General features: G+C 45.5%; 1 protein-coding gene across 5 annotated transcripts in view; it reads left to right on the top strand.

Moving 5' to 3' along the window:
- Positions 1–17,731, top strand: part of LOC137356830 (small conductance calcium-activated potassium channel protein 3-like) — an 81,000-nt gene extending 63,269 nt beyond the window's left edge. The window contains exons 6-9 of one of the 5 annotated variants that reach the window (XR_010971113.1): positions 1,908–2,035; positions 10,020–10,089; positions 14,138–14,889; positions 15,599–15,681. Coding sequence is in view for 4 of the 5 variants with exons in the window: in XM_068022651.1 (XP_067878752.1) it covers positions 1,908–2,035; positions 10,020–10,089; positions 14,138–14,419 (480 nt within the window). In the remaining variant the exon portion in view is untranslated. Of the gene's footprint in view, positions 1–1,907; positions 2,036–10,019; positions 10,090–10,846; positions 10,991–12,186; positions 12,676–14,137 lie in introns of those variants that run through there. The other 4 variants (XM_068022652.1, XM_068022651.1, XM_068022653.1 and 1 more) reach the window with 4 other exon arrangements.
- Positions 17,732–23,380: the final 5,649 nt, after the last annotated feature.

The raw sequence follows: 23,380 nt of genomic DNA, 5'->3' as shown, positions 1-23,380 counted from the left end.
CCAATTATCAGCTGGGGCAGGGAGAGGAATCTTTCTTCTGTCCTTGGGCCTGCCTGACTGCTGACAAAACAGGAAGTCTGTGAGCTGCCAGAGTGTGGGGGTGTCTGACACAAGGTTACGCTGACATGCTTGCAGCAGGCTGGAATTTCCATACCTGTCTAAGTCTACTGCGCATCATCGCAGAAGGGCAGGAACGCCTTGTTTGATTCACCAGTTCTTTGGGATTCTTGGGATCTGTCACCAAAGTTAGATGGCCACTGTGACCTTAGGTGTTCAAGTCTGTCGCATGAGAGAACTTATTCTTTGGCTGAGACAGCAGGCCTCAGGCCTAATTCTAGGCCTCTGCTTTCACTTTGCCTGCCCTCCTGTTCAGGAGAAGCAGAGGAAAGAAAGACTTCCATTTATTAGAGCCTTTCATGACCCCACGACACCCCAAAGCACTTCACAGCCAAAGAAGTACCTTTGATGCGTCGTCACTGCCGTATTGTATGAAATGCAGGAGCTAAGTTGTGCCCAACATGTTCCCATAAATAACAATGCGATAATGACCAAATAATCTGTTTTAATGATATTGGATTAATGTTGACCATAACACCAGGGAGAACTACCCTGCTCTTCTTCCAGTTATTTCCACATGATCTTTTACATCCACCTAGAGGGCAGACTGGTTTCAGATTAACATCTCATCTGAAAGGTGGCACCTCTAACAGTGCGGTGCTCTGTCAGTACTCACCCCTTAACAGTGCGTTCCCCTGTCAGTACCAACCCTTTAACAGTGCGATGCCCTGTCAGTACCGACCCTCCGACAGTGTGGTGCCCTGTCAGTACCGACCCTCCGACAGTGTGGTGCCCTGTCAGTACCGACCCTCCGACAGTGTGGTGCCCTGTCAGTACCGACCCTCCGACAGTGTGGTGCCCTGTCAGTACCGACCCTCCAACAGTGTGGTGCCCTGTCAGTACCGACCCTCCGACAGTGTGGTGCCCTGTCAGTACCGACCCTCCGACAGTGTGGTGCCCTGTCAGTACCGACCCTCCGACAGTGTGGTGCCCTGTCAGTACCGACCCTCCGACAGTGTGGTGCCCTGTCAGTACCGACCCTCCGACAGTGTGGTGCCCTGTCAGTACCGACCCTCCGACAGTGTGGTGCCCTGTCAGTGCCGACCCTCCGACAGTGTGGTGCCCTGTCAGTGCCGACCCTCCGACAGTGTGGTGCCCTGTCAGTGCCGACCCTCCAACAGTGTGGTGCTCCCTCTGATAAAGGGGTTCCGATGGTGAGACTCTCTCGAATAAAGGGGTTCCGATGGTGAGACTCTCTCTAATAAAGGGGTTCCGATGGTGAGACTCCCTCTAATAAAGGGGTTCCGATGGTGAGACTCCCTCTAATAAAGGGGTTCCGATGGTGAGACTCCCTCTAATAAAGGGGTTCCGATGGTGAGACTCCCTCTAATAAAGGGGTCCCGATGGTGAGACTCCCTCTAATAAAGGGGTTCCGATGGTGAGACTCATGCTGAAAAAGGAGTTCCGATGATGAGACTCCCTGTGATGAAGGGGTTCCGTTGGTGAGACTCATTTTGAAAAAGGGGTTCCAATGGTGAGACTCCCTCGGATAAAGAGGTTCTAATGGTGAGACTTAGTCTGATAAAGAGGACCCAGTGGTGAGATACCCTTTTTTGAAACTGTTCCAATAGTGAGGCACTCTCTGTTAAAGGGGTCTCATGGTGACGCTCCCTCTTTGAGAAGGTCCTAATGCTGAGATGTATTCTTTGAAAGGGGTTCCGATGGTGACATCCAGTTTTGAGAGTGAGGCCCTCCATTTGGAAAGGTTTATGGTAATAATTTCAGTTGCTTCCTCCATCATTCCTATCTCTTCCCTTCCCTAATCTTTTGTTTTCCCCTACCTCCACCAGATAAAAAATGCTGCAGCCAATGTTTTGCGGGAGACCTGGCTGATCTACAAACACACGAAACTACTCAAGAAGATAGACCATGCCAAAGTGAGGAAGCACCAGAGAAAGTTCCTGCAAGCCATCCACCAGTGAGTTCATGGGAAGGGGCAGTGACAGGGAGTCCCTGCACTCAGATGACCAATATACAGGAGTATAGGCAATACTCGGGAGTGAGTTACAGGCTGAAATCTAATCGAGGGGTTCGGGTGGTTTATATATAGAATAACAGATACTCGGGAGTGAGTTACAGACTGGAATCTAATCGAGGGGTTCGGGTAGTTTATATATAGAATAACAGATACTCGGGAGTGAGTTACAGACTGGAATCTAATCGAGGGGTTCGGGTGGTTTATATATAGAATAACAGATACCCGGGAGTGAGTTACAGACTGGAATCTAATTGAGGGGTTCGGGGGGGGGGTGGGTTTATATATAGAATAACAGATACCCGGGAGAGAGTTACAGACTGGAATCTAATTGAGGGGTTCGGGGGGGTTTATATATAGAATAACAGATACCCGGGAGTGAGTTACAGACTGGAATCTAATCGAGGGGTTCGGGGGGTTTATATATAGAATAACAGATACCCGGGAGAGAGTTACAGACTGGAATCTAATTGAGGGGTTCGGTGGGGGGTGGGTTTATATATAGAATAACAGATACCCGGGAGAGAGTTACAGACTGGAATCTAATTGAGGGGTTCTGGGGGGTTTATATATAGAATAACAGATACCCGGGAGTGAGTTACAAGCTGGAATCTAATCGAGGGGTTCGGGTTGTTTATATATAGAATAACAGATAACCGGGAGTGAGTTACAGACTGGAATCTAATTGAGGGGTTCGGTGGGGTTTATATATAGAATAACAGATACCCGGGAGTGAGTTACAGACTGGAATCTAATTGAGGGGTTCGGGGGGGTTATATATAGAATAACAGATACACGGGACAGTGTTACAGACTGGAATCTAATCGAGGGGTTTATATATAGAATAACAGATACCCGGGAGTGAGTTACAGACTGGAATCTAATCGAGGGGTTCGGGTGGTTTATATATAGAATAACATATACTCGGGAGTGAGCTATAGGCTGGAATCTAATTGACTGGGTTCATATATAGAATAACAGATACCTGGGAGTGAGTTACAGACTGGAATCTAATTGAGGGGTTTATATATAGAATAACAGATACCCGGGAGTGAGTTACAGACTGGAATCTAATCGAGGGGTTCGGGGGGTTTATATATAGAATAACAGATACCCGGGAGAGAGTTACAGACTGGAATCTAATTGAGGGGTTCGGTGGGGGGTGGGTTTATATATAGAATAACAGAAACCCGGGAGAGAGTTACAGACTGGAATCTAATTGAGGGGTTCTGGGGGGTTTATATATAGAATAACAGATACCCGGGAGTGAGTTACAAGCTGGAATCTAATCGAGGGGTTCGGGTTGTTTATATATAGAATAACAGATAACCGGGAGTGAGTTACAGACTGGAATCTAATTGAGGGGTTCGGGGGGGTTTATATATAGAATAACAGATACCCGGGAGTGAGTTACAGACTGGAATCTAATTGAGGGGTTCGGGGGGGTTATATATAGAATAACAGATACACGGGACAGTGTTACAGACTGGAATCTAATCGAGGGGTTTATATATAGAATAACAGATACCCGGGAGTGAGTTACAGACTGGAATCTAATCGAGGGGTTCGGGTGGTTTATATATAGAATAACAGATACCCGGGAGTGAGTTACAGACTGGAATCTAATCGAGGGGTTCGGGTGGTTTATATATAGAATAACATATACTCGGGAGTGAGCTATAGGCTGGAATCTAATTGACTGGGTTCATATATAGAATAACAGATACCTGGGAGTGAGTAACAGACTGGAATCTAATTGAGGGGTTTATATATAGAATAACAGATACTCGGGAGTGAGTTACAGACTGGAATCTAATCGAGGGGTTCGGGGTGGTTTATATATAGAATAACAGATACCTGGGAGTGAGTTACAGACTGGAATCTAATCGAGGGGTTCGGGTGGTTTATATATAGAATAACAGATACCCGGGAGTGAGTTACAGACTGGAATCTAATTGAGGGGTTCGGGGGGGGTGGGTTTATATATAGAGTAACAGATACCTGGGAGTGAGTTACAGACTGGAATCTAATTGAGGGGTTCGGGGGGGGTTTATATATAGAATAACAGATACCCGGGAGTGAGTTACAAGCTGGAATCTAATCGAGGGGTTCGGGGGGTTTATATATAGAATAACAGATACCCCGGAGTGAGTTACAGACTGGAATCTAATTGAGGGGTTCGGGGGGGTTTATATACAGAATAACAGATACTCAGGAGTGAGTTACAGACTGGTATCTAATTGAGGGGTTCGGGGGGGGGGGTGGGTTTATATATAGAATAACAGATATCTGGGAGTGAGTTACAGACTGGAATCTAATCGAGGGGTTCGGGTGGTTTATATATAGAATAACAGATACCCGGGAGTGAGTTACAGACTGGAATCTAATTGAGGGGTTCGGGGGGGGGGGGGGGTGGGTTTATATATAGAATAACAGATACCCGGGAGAGAGTTACAGACTGGAATCTAATTGAGGGGTTCGGGGGGGTTTATATATAGAATAACAGATACCCGGGAGTGAGTTACAGACTGGAATCTAATCGAGGGGTTCGGGGGGTTTATATATAGAATAACAGATACCCGGGAGAGAGTTACAGACTGGAATCTAATTGAGGGGTTCGGGGGGGTTTATATATAGAATAACAGATACCCGGGAGTGAGTTACAAGCTGGAATCTAATCGAGGGTTTCGGGTTGTTTATATATAGAATAACAGATACCCGGGAGTGAGTTACAGACTGGAATCTAATTGAGGGGTTCGGGGGGGTTTATATATAGAATAACAGATACCCGGGAGAGAGTTACAGACTGGAATCTAATTGAGGGGTTCGGGGGGGTTTATATATAGAATAACAGATACCCGGGAGTGAGTTACAAGCTGGAATCTAATCGAGGGGTTCGGGTTGTTTATATATAGAATAACAGATACCCGGGAGTGAGTTACAGACTGGAATCTAATTGAGGGGTTCGGGGGGGTTTATATATAGAATAACAGATACCCGGGAGTGAGTTACAAGCTGGAATCTAATCGAGGGGTTCGGGGGGTTTATATATAGAATAACAGATACCCGGGAGAGAGTTACAGACTGGAATCTAATTGAGGGGTTCGGGGGGGTTTATATATAGAATAACAGATACCCGGGAGTGAGTTACAAGCTGGAATCTAATCGAGGGGTTCGGGTTGTTTATATATAGAATAACAGATACCCGGGAGTGAGTTACAGACTGGAATCTAATTGAGGGGTTCGGGGGGGTTTATATATAGAATAACAGATACCCGGGAGTGAGTTACAGACTGGAATCTAATCGAGGGGTTTGGGTGGGGGGTGGGTTTATATATAGAATAACAGAAACCCGGGAGAGAGTTACAGACTGGAATCTAATTGAGGGGTTCTGGGGGGTTTATATATAGAATAACAGATACCCGGGAGTGAGTTACAAGCTGGAATCTAATCGAGGGGTTCGGGTTGTTTATATATAGAATAACAGATAACCGGGAGTGAGTTACAGACTGGAATCTAATTGAGGGGTTCGGGGGGGTTTATATATAGAATAACAGATACCCGGGAGTGAGTTACAGACTGGAATCTAATTGAGGGGTTCGGGGGGGTTATATATAGAATAACAGATACACGGGACAGTGTTACAGACTGGAATCTAATCGAGGGGTTTATATATAGAATAACAGATACCCGGGAGTGAGTTACAGACTGGAATCTAATCGAGGGGTTCGGGTGGTTTATATATAGAATAACAGATACCCGGGAGTGAGTTACAGACTGGAATCTAATCGAGGGGTTCGGGTGGTTTATATATAGAATAACAGATACCCGGGAGTGAGTTACAAGCTGGAATCTAATCGAGGGGTTCGGGTTGTTTATATATAGAATAACAGATAACCGGGAGTGAGTTACAGACTGGAATCTAATTGAGGGGTTCGGGGGGGTTTATATATAGAATAACAGATACCCGGGAGTGAGTTACAGACTGGAATCTAATTGAGGGGTTCGGGGGGGTTATATATAGAATAACAGATACACGGGACAGTGTTACAGACTGGAATCTAATCGAGGGGTTTATATATAGAATAACAGATACCCGGGAGTGAGTTACAGACTGGAATCTAATCGAGGGGTTCGGGTGGTTTATATATAGAATAACAGATACCCGGGAGTGAGTTACAGACTGGAATCTAATCGAGGGGTTCGGGTGGTTTATATATAGAATAACATATACTCGGGAGTGAGCTATAGGCTGGAATCTAATTGACTGGGTTCATATATAGAATAACAGATACCTGGGAGTGAGTTACAGACTGGAATCTAATTGAGGGGTTTATATATAGAATAACAGATACTCGGGAGTGAGTTACAGACTGGAATCTAATCGAGGGGTTCGGGGTGGTTTATATATAGAATAACAGATACCTGGGAGTGAGTTACAGACTGGAATCTAATCGAGGGGTTCGGGTGGTTTATATATAGAATAACAGATACCCGGGAGTGAGTTACAGACTGGAATCTAATTGAGGGGTTCGGGGGGGGTGGGTTTATATATAGAGTAACAGATACCTGGGAGTGAGTTACAGACTGGAATCTAATTGAGGGGTTCGGGGGGGGTTTATATATAGAATAACAGATACCCGGGAGTGAGTTACAAGCTGGAATCTAATCGAGGGGTTCGGGGGGTTTATATATAGAATAACAGATACCCCGGAGTGAGTTACAGACTGGAATCTAATTGAGGGGTTCGGGGGGGTTTATATACAGAATAACAGATACTCAGGAGTGAGTTACAGACTGGTATCTAATTGAGGGGTTCGGGGGGGGGGTGGGTTTATATATAGAATAACAGATATCTGGGAGTGAGTTACAGACTGGAATCTAATCGAGGGGTTCGGGTGGTTTATATATAGAATAACAGATACCCGGGAGTGAGTTACAGACTGGAATCTAATTGAGGGGTTCGGGGGGGGGGGTGGGTTTATATATAGAATAACAGATACCCGGGAGAGAGTTACAGACTGGAATCTAATTGAGGGGTTCGGGGGGGTTTATATATAGAATAACAGATACCCGGGAGTGAGTTACAGACTGGAATCTAATCGAGGGGTTCGGGGGGTTTATATATAGAATAACAGATACCCGGGAGAGAGTTACAGACTGGAATCTAATTGAGGGGTTCGGGGGGGTTTATATATAGAATAACAGATACCCGGGAGTGAGTTACAAGCTGGAATCTAATCGAGGGTTTCGGGTTGTTTATATATAGAATAACAGATACCCGGGAGTGAGTTACAGACTGGAATCTAATTGAGGGGTTCGGGGGGGTTTATATATAGAATAACAGATACCCGGGAGAGAGTTACAGACTGGAATCTAATTGAGGGGTTCGGGGGGGTTTATATATAGAATAACAGATACCCGGGAGTGAGTTACAAGCTGGAATCTAATCGAGGGGTTCGGGTTGTTTATATATAGAATAACAGATACCCGGGAGTGAGTTACAGACTGGAATCTAATTGAGGGGTTCGGGGGGGTTTATATATAGAATAACAGATACCCGGGAGTGAGTTACAAGCTGGAATCTAATCGAGGGGTTCGGGGGGTTTATATATAGAATAACAGATACCCGGGAGAGAGTTACAGACTGGAATCTAATTGAGGGGTTCGGGGGGGTTTATATATAGAATAACAGATACCCGGGAGTGAGTTACAAGCTGGAATCTAATCGAGGGGTTCGGGTTGTTTATATATAGAATAACAGATACCCGGGAGTGAGTTACAGACTGGAATCTAATTGAGGGGTTCGGGGGGGTTTATATATAGAATAACAGATACCCGGGAGTGAGTTACAGACTGGAATCTAATCGAGGGGTTCGGGTGGTTTATATATAGAATAACATATACTCGGGAGTGAGCTATAGGCTGGAATCTAATTGACTGGGTTCATATATAGAATAACAGATACCAGGGAGTGAGTTACAGACTGGAATATAATCAAGGTGTTCGGGGGGTTTATATATAGAATAACAGATACCTGGGAGTGAGTTACAGGCTGGAATCGAATCGTGGGGTTTGTCTATAACTCACTCCCGGGTATCTGTTGTACTATACATAAACCACCCAAACCCTTCGATTAGATTCCAGTCTGTAAATCAGTCCCGGGTACTATTTATTCTGTATTCTGGTTTATATATAGAATAACAGATACCTGGAATGAGTTACAGACTGGAATCTAATTGAGGAGTTCGACATGGTTTATATATAGAATAACAGATACCCAGGAGTGAGTTATAGGCTGGAATGTAATCGAGGGGTTCGGCCAGTTTATATATAGAATAAAAGATGCCCAGGATTGAGTTACAGTTCCTGCTTCTGGTTGCTAGCTAGTGACTGTTGCTAGCGAGTGTGTATCTGTGTTGGATGAGGAGAGGATCAGACTTAGCTGTGATGTTACCTATGTAAACGTTCACTATCTCGACTCGGCAGGAGTCTATGTCTTGGAGAGGTGGGGAGAAATGTTCAAGTGTATTGCTGTTCAGGTACTGGGATAAAAGGCTTGTTGTGATTTAGAAACATAGAAGATAGGAGCTGGGGTGGGCCATTCGGCCCTTTGGGCCTGCTCTGCCATTCAGAAAAGATCATGGCTGATCGTCTAATTCAGTACCCTGTTCCTGCTTTCTCCCCATATCCCTTGATCCCTTTGGCATTAAGAAATATATCTATCTCCTCCTTGAATATATTTAATGACTTGGCCTCCACTGCCTTCTGTGGTAGAGAATTCCACTGGTTCACCACCCTCTGAGTGAAGAAATCTCTCCTCATCTCGGTTCTAAATGTCATACCCCGTATCCTGAGACTGTGACCCCTGATTCTGGACTCCCCAGCCATCGGGAACATCCTCCCTGCATCCTGCCTGTCTAGTCCTGTTCAAATTTTGTAGGTTTCTATGAGATCCCCTCTCATTCTTCTAAACTCCGGTGAATATAGGCTGAGTTGACCCAATCTCTCCATTACCTCAATCCTGCCATCCCAGGAATCAGCCTAGTAAATCTTCTTTGCACTCCCTCCATGGCAAGAACATCCTTCCTCAGATAAGGAGACCAAAACTGCACACAATACTCCAGATGTGAATTTGCTGAAAAGTAGGGTGGCACACAGAGCTGTTGAGTGGCAAGTGGCTCAGTGACGCCCAGCAAGTTGCCTATCTCAGTCATAATGCTGTAGGGATGGGGCTTCGTCATGGACAGGCACTAAGAATCCTGTTCAGTACTGCTGAACTTCAAAATGGATACAGTGGCCTTGGAGGGGTGCAGCGCAGATTCACCAGAATGGTACTGGGCTAATGGGTTAAATTATGGGAACAGGTTTTATAAGCATGGCTTATATTTCCTTGATTATAGAAGATTAAGGGGTGATTTAATTGAAGTGTTTAAAATAATTCAGGGTTTCAATCGTGTAGATACAGAGAAACTATTTCCGCTCATGGCAGAATGATCTTACATTTAGAGCTAGGCCATTCAGGGGAGATGTCAGAAAGCCTGTTTCTTACAAAGGGTTGTGGAAATTTGTAACTCTGTCCACAAATGGCCAGAGATGCTGGAGGTCAGTTTGCAGCTTTCAAGTCGGAGGTTGATATATTCTTGTTGTGTAAGGTTATCAAGGGACATGGAGCAAAGGTGGGAAAATGGATTTGAGGTGGAGGTCCACCATGATCTGATTGAATGGCGGAACAGACTTGAGGGGCTGAATGGCCGCTTCCTGTTCATAGTTGATCTCTTTACCGCTTTTCATGACTTCAGATATCCTGCCCTGTCCAAGGAGGATAGTTCGAGATACACATATGGGTTGAGGGGGTTAGTGAGAGTGTTCATATTTGGAGCCTTCAACAGTTGCAAAGATCTGTATTTTTCTGTTTATCCCACAGGCTTCGTAATGTGAAGATGGAGCAAAGGAAACTCAATGACCAGGCAAACACTCTGGTCGATCTCTCAAAGGTAATAGTCATGGAAAGAAACAAAACTCTTCTGGGAAGGGTGGGACAGCTTACAGTCCCTCAGGCCTCTCTGTGATTCCACGCAATTTTGTCTTGCTCCCTTAATGCCTCAATTGGTAACGGGTATTGAGCCACACAGAAAAGTAAGATGCCAGGTTCCATCCCTGGTATGCGTTAAGTCAGCTGGCCTCAGCAGGTGGTCCAGTTGGCTTTAGTGCCCCTGAGATCAGGACAGGGGGGGAAAAAAAATCGTTTTCTGGTGACCACACACCCTCACCCGCCCCAAACCAGACGTCAGCTGAAGGTGAGCTCGGCTGTGATGCTGTCCTCGATTGCCAACCGTCAATGACTGTCTGGCCTCACAAGTGAAGAAGGGTCACTTGGACCAGGTACATGGGTTGGGAAGGGGAGCTCCACCAGTGAGGGTCTGCAGCTTTGGGAGAGGAGGACGACAGGGATTGAAGGCAGGAGAAGTGCAGTTGGGACAAGAATCGGCAGCAACTTAACGCTGTCACGAGATTCGGATACAGGCGTAATGAGGGGATTATTCTGAAGCTGCACAGTGGCATTAGGCTGGAGTTAAAAGCATGCTTTAAATTATTAGAGGATTACAGCTGTGTGGCAGGAATGTCTCAGTTTGTGCTTGGTTAATCCCACCGGCCATTCCATCTCATTTCATTTACCTGCCTGTCGTTTTCTTTCACCTCTGCCCCCTGATTGTGGCTATGGTAACGAGCAGGTTTTTAATCCAATTGCAGATCATTATTTAATTCGATTAGAAATCCTTTAACACCAGGAACGGCCAACGCAGGGACTGTCTCCAAAATGCACAGCTACTCAAAACGTATTTCATGTTATTTTATTTTAAGTGCTTGCAGGAATAAAATGGCACCAATAAAACTGATCTTTCAGGGTTTAATTCATGGTGGAAACAGCGGGTAAAGCTGGTGTCTTTTTTTTCCCCCTTGTCCTTTCTAGAAGGAGCAGTACAGGGAAATCTACTCTCTAACTAATCCATGCTGTATCTTCAGCCATAGCTCAGTGGATAGCACTCTCGCCTCTGCAGCAGCATGGTTGTGGGTTCAAGCATAATCCAGGGCTGGCAATCCCAGTGCAGTACTGAGGGAGCGCTGCACTGTCAGAGGTGCCACCTTTTGGATGAGACATCAAACCAGGTGCCCTCCCAGGTGGACGAAGATTAGGGGAATTCTGTCTGGTGTCCTGGCCAATATTTATCCCTCAACCAACATCACTAAAATAGATTGTCTGGTCATTACCACAATGTGGTGGGATCTTGCTTTGCATAAATTACACTTCAAAAGTACTTCATTGGCTTCAAGCACTTTGGGACATCCTGAAGTTGTGATGATATAATGGAATACACAGGGGGCGGTAACGGAGTGACAGATACAGGGAACAATGGTGGAGTGAGATACAAAAGGGGCATTAATGGTGTGAAAAATACAGGGACAATGGCGGTGTGAGATACATGGGGGTGGGTGGCAGTGGCGGAGTGGGATATATCGGGGCAGTGACGGAGTGGGAGATATAGGTGCAGTGATGGTGTGAGATATACGGGGGGGTAGCAGTGGCGGAGTGGGATATATAGGGGCAGTGGCGGAGTGGGATATATAGGGGCAGTGGCGGAGTGGGATATATAGGGGCAGTGGCGGAGTGGGATATATAGGGGCAGTGGCGGAGTGGGATATATAGGGGCACTGGCTAACATTGTGTCAGTTGTTACTGTTGCCAGCGACCACTCCGATTAATGCTGCTATGTTGTGAAGTGTTCAGATTCTGTGCTGAGGTCTGAGAGGAGGAGACTGATTTATTTCCTGAGTGCATGATGCCACCGTGAGGTCTCCAAGGTAAATTACAAGTGGGTAATCCCAATTTAATGAAGAAATCTCATTTTAGTGGTAGTTTGTGAAATTTTTGCTTTACCCTACCCTGATCAAGAGATATTAGTGTTGGAAATAGGAGAATTTTCCTACCTTTGTGATGCTGTGTCAGTGTCAAGAATTCCCAGCTCAGGAACTGCAGCGGTTAGACACAGAGTAATAAGGATCCTTGAAACTGTTCAACTCATTTCATGTAGGAAAAAACAAGCAAAATTCTACAGATGCTGGAAATCTGCGAGGAAAACAGAAAATGCTGACAACACCTTTAGACAGCTTCAGACAGCATCTTTCGGGGAACCAGCGGGAGATGAGAATTTCTTTTGTTATGATCTGAAATGTACTGCCTGAAAGGGCAGTGGAAACAAATTCACTAGTAACTTCCACCAACAACAGCAACTTGTATTTATCTCATGCCTTTAACATAGTAAAAATGTTCAAAGGTACTTCACAGGGGTATTACCAGACAAAATTAGACACCGCGCCACATAAAGAGATATTAGGACAGGTGACCAAAAGATTAATCAAAGAAGAAGTTTTAAGGAGGGTTTAAAGCTTTTGGGGAAGGGAGCATTTCAGAGATTCGGACCCAGGCAGCTGGAGGCACAGCCACCAATGGTGAAGGAGGGAATTGGGGGATGCACAAGAGGCCAGAATTGGAGGAACACAGAGATCTCAGAGGGTTGTCAAGCTGGGGGAGGTTAAGAGATTGGGGGATGGGGTGGGTGTACAAAGCCATGTAGGGATTTGAACAGGAAGATGAGAATTTTAAATTCGTGGAGTTTCCAGACCAGGAGCACAGGCAGAGGAGGTGATAGGTGAAAGGGACTTGGTGCGAGTTAGATATGAGCCATAGAGTTTTGGATGAGCTGTAGTTAACAGAGGGTGGTAGGCTGCCAGAAGAGCATTGGAATAGTTGGAGTTTGGAGATACAAAGTATGGATGGGGGTTTCCGCAGCAGACTGAATGAGGCAGAGATAGGCGATGTTAAGGAGTTGGACGTATGTGGTCTTATAATATAACATTAATATATATAACTATTATTATATTACATTATATATTAATGATTTGGATGTAAATGTAGGGGGCATGATCAAGAAGTTTGCAGACGACACAAAGATTGGCCGTGTGGTAGATAGTGAGGAGGATAGCTGTAGGCTGCAGGAAGATATTGATGGTCTGGTCAGATGGGCAGAAAAGTGGCAAATGGAATTCAACTTGGAGAAGTGTGAAGTGATGCATTTGGGGAGGTCAAACAAGGCAAAGGAATACACGATTAATGGGAAAACACTGAGAAGTGTAGAGGAAGTGAGGGACCTTGGAGTGAATGTCCACAGATCCCTGAAGGTAGCAGGACAGGTTGATGAGGTGGTTAAGAAGGCATATGGAATCCTTTCCTTTATTAGCTGAGGTATAGAATACAAGAGCAGGGAGGTTATGCTGGAACTGTATAACTCATTGGTTAGGCCACGACTTGAGTACTGTGTGCAATTCTGGTCACCTCATTACAGAAAGGATGTAATTGCACTAGCGAGGGTACAGAGGAGATTTACGAGGATGTTGCCAGGACTGGAAAAATGCAGCTATGAGGAAAGATTGGATAGGCTGGGGTTGTTCTCCTTGGAACAGAGAAGGCTGAGGAGAGATCTGATTGAAATGTACAGAATTTTGAGGGGCCTGGATAGAGTGGAGGTGAAGGGTCTGTTCACCTTAACTGAGAGGTCAGTGACGAGGGGGACATAGATTTAAAGTGATTGGTAGAAAAATTAGAGGGGAGATGAGGAAAAACTTTTTCACTGAGGATGGTGGGAGTCTGGGACTCACCGCCTGAAAGGGTAGGTGAGGCAGAAACCCTCAACTCATTCAAAAAGAGTCTGGATATGCACCTCAAGTGCTGTAAGCGGCAGGGCTACAGACCAAATGCTGGAAGGTGAGATTAGAATAGGTGTGGATCGTTTTTTGGCCAGCACAGAAACGATGGGCCAAGTGGCCTCTTTCTGTGCCTTAAACATTCTATGATTTTAACTTTCTAGTGAGGGAGAGCAGCGTGGAGATGAGGGTAGAAGGAATGCTGCCAATCCCTGGCCATCCCTCCAAGCAGCTCTGATACTAAATGCAACTGCTCTTCTTGTGTGTGTTTGTGTGTCCCAGATGCAGACGATTATGTATGACCTGATCACTGAGCTGAACGATCGTGGTGAGGACCTGGAGAAGCAGATCATGAGCCTGGAGAACAAGCTGGAGGGGCTGACGAGCAGCTTCCACGCCTTGCCAGGGCTGATCGCCAACACCCTGCAGCAGCAGCAGCAGCAGCTCCTCAGTGCCATCACCGAGGTGGGCAGTGCCCATGGCGACTCCCAGCACTCTGACAGCCAGCTGGGACTCAGTTCTGCCTCCTTCCCGACCCCTTGCACCAGCTCCAGCAGCTGTTAGGGTCCTGAACCTTGGACCAGGAGTGACTTCCCATTCCCCTACCCCCACCCACTTCACCACCCTCCTCCCGGCTGGCTCTCCGAGCGGGAAGGTATGAGGATGCAGGCATATAGGATCAGACCTCTCATCAAACTTGGCACTGTCTCCCCCCGCCCCCACCACTGGCCCAAGGGGTGCTGACACTCCATGTTGTCCCTCTCTGTGGCTCCCCCTGCACACCCCGACCTCTCAACTCCCTCCAAGTTGCTGCCAGGTGAAGAAAAAAAGGTCATGTTCAGTTATGAAGAAAGAAGAGTCAGTGTGCTGGTTGCAGGGCTGGTTTCGCTGGTCAAGAATGGAATTGAGGATTGCCTTCTAACAGGAGTGGAGACGCAGGTGTTTTCAAACAACAACAAAAACTGTGCTCATCACTGGGAGAAGAGCTGACTGGGAGCCTTCCTGTCGCCAAACTATATTTTTTAAAAGAAAAGGTAAGAAAAAGATAAGCACAACAAGACGCCATGCTTCTTCACTGGTGGATGTGAGTCTCAGCATTTCCCTGCCTGGCTTAGCTTGGTTTGGTTAGTCACACACAGGAGGCTGTGCGTTCCAGTCCCACTTCAAAGTTTGAGCCCATGATCCAAGCTGACCAACGCTCCAGTGCATCAGTCAGTGAATCCACCCGATTCGGAGGAGAGATCAAACCGATTGCCTGTCCAGGTGGATATTAAAGATCCCACAGCTGAGCTGCGGGTGGGCTGAATGGCCTCCTTGGTTAGGCGGGGAGTTCTCCCCGGTGTCCTGGGGCCAAAGGTCCTCCCTCAGCCAAAAAACACAGTTTAACTGGTCGTTCATCCAGATTCAACATAAAAAAGACAGCGATTCCTGATGAGGAAATTGTCCAACAAGCAGGGGTGAAGGGGAGAAAAAGTACTTGGCTTTTTCTTCTGGCATTTTGATTGAGCTCTTTCAGCTTTCTTTTTTAAAAAAAAGAGCCAGCAGCAACAATCCTTCTGTTCCCACTGCGATGCAATGACAACAGAAAATTTGATTTTATGCAAATGTTTTGTCTGACGTTCTGGGGACGGCGTGAGCGAGTTGAACAAGGAGAGGGGACCCTGCACTGTGTGAGGCGGCACAGTGAGGGAGAGATAGAGACACCATTGTCAGACGCTTTCAAAACTTGTTTTTTTTATATAGGAGAGACTACTACTTAGAAATTACATAGAACTTACAGCACAGGAACAGGCCACTCGTGGGCATAACAAAAAATGTAGTCGCACCTTGCCTCTGCGATGCCTCATTCCTTCATTACACAGACAAAATGAAAGGTTAACCTGACTACTTGGAGAAGAATGTTGAAAACCCAAAGGGACTACTTAACAGGATGTCTATTCACTCTGTATCAGTATAATGGTGATGGATTTGCTTCAGTATTTTGCAGCTGTTAAACTGTCCAGGGCTGGCAATAGACTCTCGCCACATTCTGTGTGAAAAATTAGCTTAAACCAGAGTAGGCAACAGTGTGGTTAAGCTAATTTTTGTTTTTAACTTCCCATTTCCTCTCCTGATTCACACTGGGGTGGGAGGTTGCAGGGGAGTTGGGGAGAATACAGGCTCCACGGACATTGACTGCACCCCCCCGGGCCCCCCTCCACCCCCACTCCTAGCAGTGCCCATTCTTCATGCGTGAGTCCAGATGGTGAGTGATGGCGGGATATTTGCCCCTGGAAGGCATTGCAGCCGAATCTGTCCAATGTCCATGTGTATCTCATCTTCTGGCTGATCCACCGACCGGACGGTGACCAGGAATGGAAAGGCTAGCAGGGTTAACCCCTCGTCCACCCTATTCCTTCTCCAAGACCAAAGACAGAAATTAATTTTAAAGCAGATTTCCCTTTGCCCAAAACTTCTTGATTTCCCCCTTCAGTCACTTTTCTTAACCTGATCAATATTCCCTTTTCTCCTGTTGGAATTCTGATGAAACACAATTTGGAACTAAGGTGAAAGTAATGTGGCACTAATTGGATAGCTCTTTCAAAGAGAACCAGCACAGGCACGATGGAGCGAATGACCTCCTTCTGTTCTGTATCATTCAATGATTTTGTGGAAGATGCTGGATAATTGGGGGAAAGCTTGTCCATCTTGCCAAGAGCCCATGAGAATAATTTTTCAAAGATGGAGATGCTCGTGGCAGCCCTGGATTGTCTGGTGTTTGGGTACGTGATTCAGTTACTGTATGCTTTTCCTCCTGCCCTTGTCTCATTCGTGCCTCTCTGATGTCATGTCTCTGGCTTGGAGGGATAGGTTGGGGCAGGGGCATTGGGCAGCCTAAACAGTGAAGACACACATTGCAAAAACCCCACCAAGATTGAAAACTGTAGGAAAGAAATAGCTTTTCTGGACAGCAAGCTTGGATTTTAAAACCTGCAGGTTTTAAAAGAAAAGGCTGAGGGAGGGGAAGGAGATCCACGTGTTTGAGGTCCTGGGCAGGAATGAGTTAAATGAGGAGATGGTGAACTAAGTCTGAATTTCAACATAGTGTGGATGCAGGGATCAGGCAGGACAGGGAACAGTTTGGGAGCTTGGGAGGGATGAGAGAAGAGTTCAGAAGAGCACTGATCTCAGGACTGATAAATAGAAAGAAAAGAGCTTGGAACAGAGAATTTGGGTGCAATTTTAACTCACTCGAAACCCATTCACTTACACAGATTTAAAACCGGGCCCATTATGTTAAAGACGAGAGGTGGGAGAGAGACCACTGATCAGAGGACAACTTTATCTGGCATCCTGTCCTGAGCAGAGGTGAGACTTGTGAAAGTGGGTGGTTGGGCAAAAGTCACAGAGAGACTGTGGGCTCAAAGAGCTGATAGAAACGGGCCTCATGAGAGGTTGTATGCAGAAAGGGAGAGTGGAATCTGAAGGGAAGTGATCAGCATAGAGTAGAATCATTAGTTAAAAATAAAGTGGGGGGGGTGAAATTGGACATGGGTGGGGATGTGATTTGAGATCCCAGGGAATGGGTGAGTTAGAATAGGAGAAGGTGTGATGAGTCTAGATTCCATCTCAGTGAGGGTATGTAGGATGGAGGGACAGGATAAGGCCGGTTGGGCATTTAGGAGGGACGATGAGGAGAGTTCAGAGGTCACCTGCTGCACACTCCACCTGATATTCAGTTCCAGTGACTGCAATAGAATTGAATGTCAGCTGTGTGGTATAACAGACGGGAAATGTGATTGTGCCTGTTTCTAATTTCATCTCGAGTAAGTGAAGGAGGTCATTGACACGGAAGGGGAACAAGGATAGAGGACTGGGGGTGGTGGGGGGGGGGGGGCGAAATAAAGGCAGTGACAAGCCATGAATAACAGCACGAAGGAAATCAGGTAACAGTCTGCAGCGGACTATATAACGATAACTTGTTTAGAATTGCACGGCTTAAAAGCTAGAATTATCCTTCTATTAACTGCCTGGATAACTGTTTGCAATATCCAAATACCCTAACCTTGGTCAGACTATTAGAGATTTTTTTATTTTTTTATCTGTACGGCAAATTTAAAAGTATTTTAAAAAGTGGTTCAGCCAAAGTTCGGGATCATCCCTTTAAGTCAGATTGATTAAAAATGGAATAAAAATACCATTCTTCTGTCATCTGGAGATGATTTAATTTGAACTACTTTCTGCAGATTATTAAGTGCGTGTGTGTATAAGTTGTTTCCTGCTATTCTGACTGGCATCGATATATATATTATATATATATATGCCATTCATTTATATTGGGACAAAACCGAGGTACAGAATTCTCCTGATACCTGAATGTAAACACCCTCCCCAGTGTAGTACTGAGTCAAACAGGGGATCTCAGATTCCGTCTCTGGTCTGCAATGAGTTGGCTTTCCTTAGGTGGAGCAGTGGCAAAAGTGTTACGGTTGGCCTCAAGATCCCTAAGCTGAGGAGGGGCTTAATCAGCCAGGTTCTTTCCCCCCCCCCCTGCCCCTCAACCTCCCCACCTTTGATCACTACCCAGTGACAGGGGGTTGTGTTTATGTGTGGATATCAAGTGCTTGTGCTTGGTTGGTGAGGCCCATTATGGTTGAACATCCTGCCTGCACTCACCACCAAGGCTTATGTATGGAGAATGGCCATTTGGGTGAGGAGCAGAGGTCACTAATCCTCGGAATGTAAACCAGGGTGTCACTGGATAGGGGTCAATAGTGAGAGCCCTGCTTTTCTTCATCTTTACCCCCAGCGATACCAAGAACAATTGTCATCCCCGATTGCCACTCCCTGCTCTAACTGCTCCCTGCTCAACTAACTCATCACAGACTAAGAATTGAATCTGGATCCTTCCTGTGCTACATCTTTCAGTAGCACACTGGGCTGCACATTTGGGCCAATGGAATCAAATGATGTACACTACAAATGGTTATCAGTTTGGGATAATGGGGCCTAGTGTTGTACACTAAAAATGGCTATCAGTCTGCAACAGTAGGTCGTACATTTGGGCAGGAAGGTGGATGCAGAGGTGTTGCTGGGCTGGAAATGTTTTATTTCCCAGTCTCTCCAACCTCTTGTCCTTTTATTCCCACCACTAAACAAGCTGAAATATGTGACAATGATTGCAAACATCTAATATAATGCTTGGTCACCCACTTTCCATTCCCATCTGGTTCTTGGCTTTGTTTTGGTCATGTGTGCAGTGTGTTTGTTGCCAAAATCAGACACTGTCTAATCAATGGTTTAAACCTGTTCACTGTACAAAGTGCCTTGGACTTCAAGCTAAGGGGTCTTCATATCGAAGGATATTCATTAAAGGCTTTGGAACCTAACCAACTGAGTATCTGGCTGTTTATTCTCTCCCAGAACTTTAAGCTGTTAATACACAAGGGTACTGAAATATTAAAAGGTGCAAGTTGTGCTTCAGTCTACAGGACTTTGGTCAGATGCCATCTGGAGTACTGCGTTCAATCCTGCGCACTGCAATGCAGGAATGGATATATTGGCATTGGAAGGGATGCAGTACAGATTAACCAGATTGATACTGGTGCTTGAAGGGTTAAATCACGAGGCCAGGATGCATATCCCGTAGACTATGGAAGATTGAGGTGTTTAAAATGATAAAAGGATTTAGAAACATTGAAAAATTTATGGCACAAGAGGTGGCCATTCGGCCCATTGTGTCTATGCCAGCTGAGAAAGAATTTTCCACCTTCATCCCGCCTTCCAGCTCTTGCTCGGTAGCCTCGCAGGTTACAGCAGCTAAAGTGCATGTCCAAGTAGTTTTTAAATGCGATGAGGGCTTCTGCCTCTACCACCACTTCAGGCAGGGAGTTCCAGACCCCCACTACTATCTGGCTTAAAACAAATTCTCCTCAAATCCTCTCTATTCCTTCTACCAATTATTGACTCTCTGAACAGAAAAACATCGTTCCTATCCATTCTATCTAGGCCCCTCAATTTTATGAGCAAAGAACAGTACAGCACAGGAACAGGCCAGTCGGCCCTCCAAGCCTGCGCCGATCTTGAGGCCTGCCGAAACTAAAACCTTCTGCACTTCCGGGGCCCATATCCCTCTATTCCCATCCTATTCATGTATTTGTCAAGATGTCTCTTAAACGTCGCTATCGTACCTGCTTCCACCACCTCCCCCGGCAGCAAGTTCCAGGCACTCACCACCCTCTGTGTAAAAAAAACTTGCCTCGCACATCCCCTCTAAACTTTGCCCCTCGCACCTTAAACCTATGTCCCCTAGTAACTGACTCTTCCACCCTGGGAAAAAGCTTCTGACTATCCACTCTGTCCATGCCGCTCATAACTTTGATTAAATCTCCCCTCAGCCTCCTGTGCTCCAAAGAAAACAACCCCAACCTATCCATCTTTTCTCATAGATAAAATTCTCTATTCCTGGAGTGATGAGTTTAAAAAAAAACTGGTAGGGAATCCAGAACAAGGGTGTATAATCTTAAAATTAGAGTTAGGCTATTCAGCATTGAAATCAAGTCTGTGCCGACCATCAACCACCCATTTACACTAATTCCATATTCCTACCACATCCCCACCTGTCCCTATATTTCCCTACCACCTACCTATACTAGGGGCGATTTATAATGGCCAATTTACCTATCAACCTGCAAGTCTTTTGGCTGTGGGAGGAAACCGGAGCACCCGGAGGAAACCCACGCAGACACAGGGAGAACTTGCAAACTCCACACAGGCAGTACCCAGAATTGAACCCGGGTCGCTGGAGCTGTGAGGCTGCAGTGCTAGCCACTGTGCCACTGTGCCGCCATCCTCTATAAACTTGAACTCATCCAAAACTCTGCTGCCCGTATCCTAATTTGCACCAAATTCTGTTTGCCTATCACTCCAGTGCTTGCTTGCATTGGCTCCCAGTTTGGAAACAGTTCAATTTTAAAATTATCACCCTTGTTTTTAAATCCCTCCATGGCCTCACATCTCCCTATCTCTAACCTCCTCCAGCTCTACGACCCTCCAAGAGCTCCACGCTCCTCCAGTTCTGGCCTGTTGAGCATCCCCAACTTCCGTCTCTCCACCATTGGCAGCCGTGCCTTCAGCTGCCTAGGCCCCAAGCTCTGGAATTCCCTTGCTAAACCTCTCCGCCTTTCGACCTCTCTCCTCCTTTAAGTTGCTCCCTCCTTAAAGCCTACCTCTTTGACCAAACATTTGGTCACTTGTCCTAATTTCCTTATGTGGTTCAGTGTCACATTTTGTTTGATAACACTCATGTGAAGCACCTTGGGATGTTTTACCACATTAAAGGTGCTATATAAATTCAAAGTTGTTGGTTAGCTTGAGAAGAGTCTGATGAATAGACATTGATGTGGACTGTCAGCAGGGGGAGGCAGAGGACTCCCTGCCTTCACCTGTCAGGGGAATTGTATTTGGCTCTGTGATGGTCCTCTTGTGGCTGCAAGCGGTATGACAGAGCAGATCTGGGCCCAATATCATTTTAAACATCCTTCCAACTTCTAAACTCAAGGTAATACAGGTTATGGAACCTCTTTTCATAATTTAACCCTTTAAGCCCTGATGTAACCCTGATGCATCTGTGCTGCATCCCCTCCAACGCCAATAAATTCTTCCTGGGGGTTTGCAAACATATGGACATACGAATTAGGAACAGGAGTAGGCCACTCGGCCCTTCGAGCCTGCTCCGCCATTCAGTAAGTTCATGGCTGAACTGATTACTCCACATTTCCACCTACCCCCGATAACCTTCCACCCCCTTGCTTATCAAGAATCTATCTATCACTGCCTTAAAATGTTCAAAGACTCTGCTTCCACCGCCTTTTGAGGAAGAGAATTCCAAAGACTCACGACCCTCTGAGAAAAAATTTCTCCTCATCTCTGTCTTAAATGCGTGATCGCTTATTTTTAAACAGTGACCCCTAGTTCTAGATTCTCCCACAAGAGGAAACATCCTTTCCACATCCACCCTGTCAAGACCCCTCAGGATCTTATATGTTTCAATCAGGTCGCCTCTTACTCTTCTAAATTCCAGTGGATACAAGCCTAGTCTGTCCAATCTTTCCCCGTAAGACAACCCGCCCATTCCAGGTATTAGTCTAGTAAACCTTCTCTGTACTGCCTCTAACGCATTTACATCCTCAAATAAGGAGACCAGTACTCTACACAGTACTCCAGATGTGGTCTCACCAATGCCCTGTATAGCTGAAGCATAACCTCCCTACTTTTGTATTCAATTCCCCTCGCGATAAACGATAACATTCTATTAGTTTTCCTAATTACGTGCTGTACCTGCACACTAACCTTTTGCGATTCATGTACGAGGACACCCAGATCCCTCTGCATCTCAGAACTCTGCAATCTCTCACCATTTAGATAATATGCTTCTTTTTTATTCTTCCTGCCAAAGTGGACAATTTCCCATTTTCCCACATTATACTCTATTTTCCAGGTCTTTGCCCACTCACAGAACCTATCTATACCCCTTTGCAGCCTCCTTATGTCCTCTTCACAAGTTACTTTTCTACCTATCTTTGTGTCATCAGCAAATTTAGCAACCATACCTTCGGTCCCTTCATCCAAGTCATTGATATAAATTGTAAAATATTGAGGCCCCAGCACCGATCCCTGGGCACACCACTTGTTACATCCTACCAACCAGAAAATGACCCATTTATGCCTACTCTCTGTTTCCTGTTAGCTAACCAATCTTCTATCCATGCCAATATGTTACCCCCTACATCATGAGTTTTTATTTTCTGCAATAACCTTTGTGGCACCTTATCAAATGCCTTCTGGAAATTTAAGTACAATACATCCACCGGTTCCCCTTTAGCCACAACACATGTAACAGTTAACTCCCTCAAAGAATGGTGTTTAAAAAGTTAAAAGGATTTGATCATGTAGATATGGAGAAACAATTTCCTCTGGCGGGAATATCAATAATTAGGGGATATGATATTAAAATTAGAGCTAGGCCATTAAGCAGTGAAATCAGGAATCACTTTTCACACAAGGGAAATTTGGACCTCTTCCCCCCCCCACCTCCCAAAAAGGTTAATCTGCATCTTAACTCCATTTACCCACTGTTGCCTCATATCCCTTGATTCCCTTATCTAACAAAATTTAATGCAGAGAATGTTTAAATTCCACCATGGCAGTTTGAGAATTTAAATTAATTTTTTAAAATCTGGAAATAAAAAGCTTGAATCAATAAACCTGACCACGAAGCTGTCAGATTATCATTAAAAACTAAACTGGTTGATTAATGTCCCTTAGGTATGGAAACTGCCATTCTTACCTGGTCTGGGACTATAGGTGACTCCAGTCCCCACACCATAGAATTAAATAAAATATACGACACAGAAACAGGACATTGAGCTCAACTAGTCGATGACGGTGTATATGCTCTGCACAAGTCTCCTCCTACCTTACTTCATCTCACTCTATGTAATTGCCCTCTGAGCAAGCCACACCCCTTTGAATGAATTAAAATAA

Source organism: Heterodontus francisci, chromosome 46 (assembly GCF_036365525.1).
Source record: "Heterodontus francisci isolate sHetFra1 chromosome 46, sHetFra1.hap1, whole genome shotgun sequence".
In the NCBI taxonomy this organism is placed as follows: Eukaryota; Metazoa; Chordata; class Chondrichthyes; order Heterodontiformes; family Heterodontidae; genus Heterodontus; species Heterodontus francisci.
The sequence above is the reverse complement of the archived record's forward strand: the minus strand, read 5'-3'. Positions and strand labels throughout refer to the sequence as shown.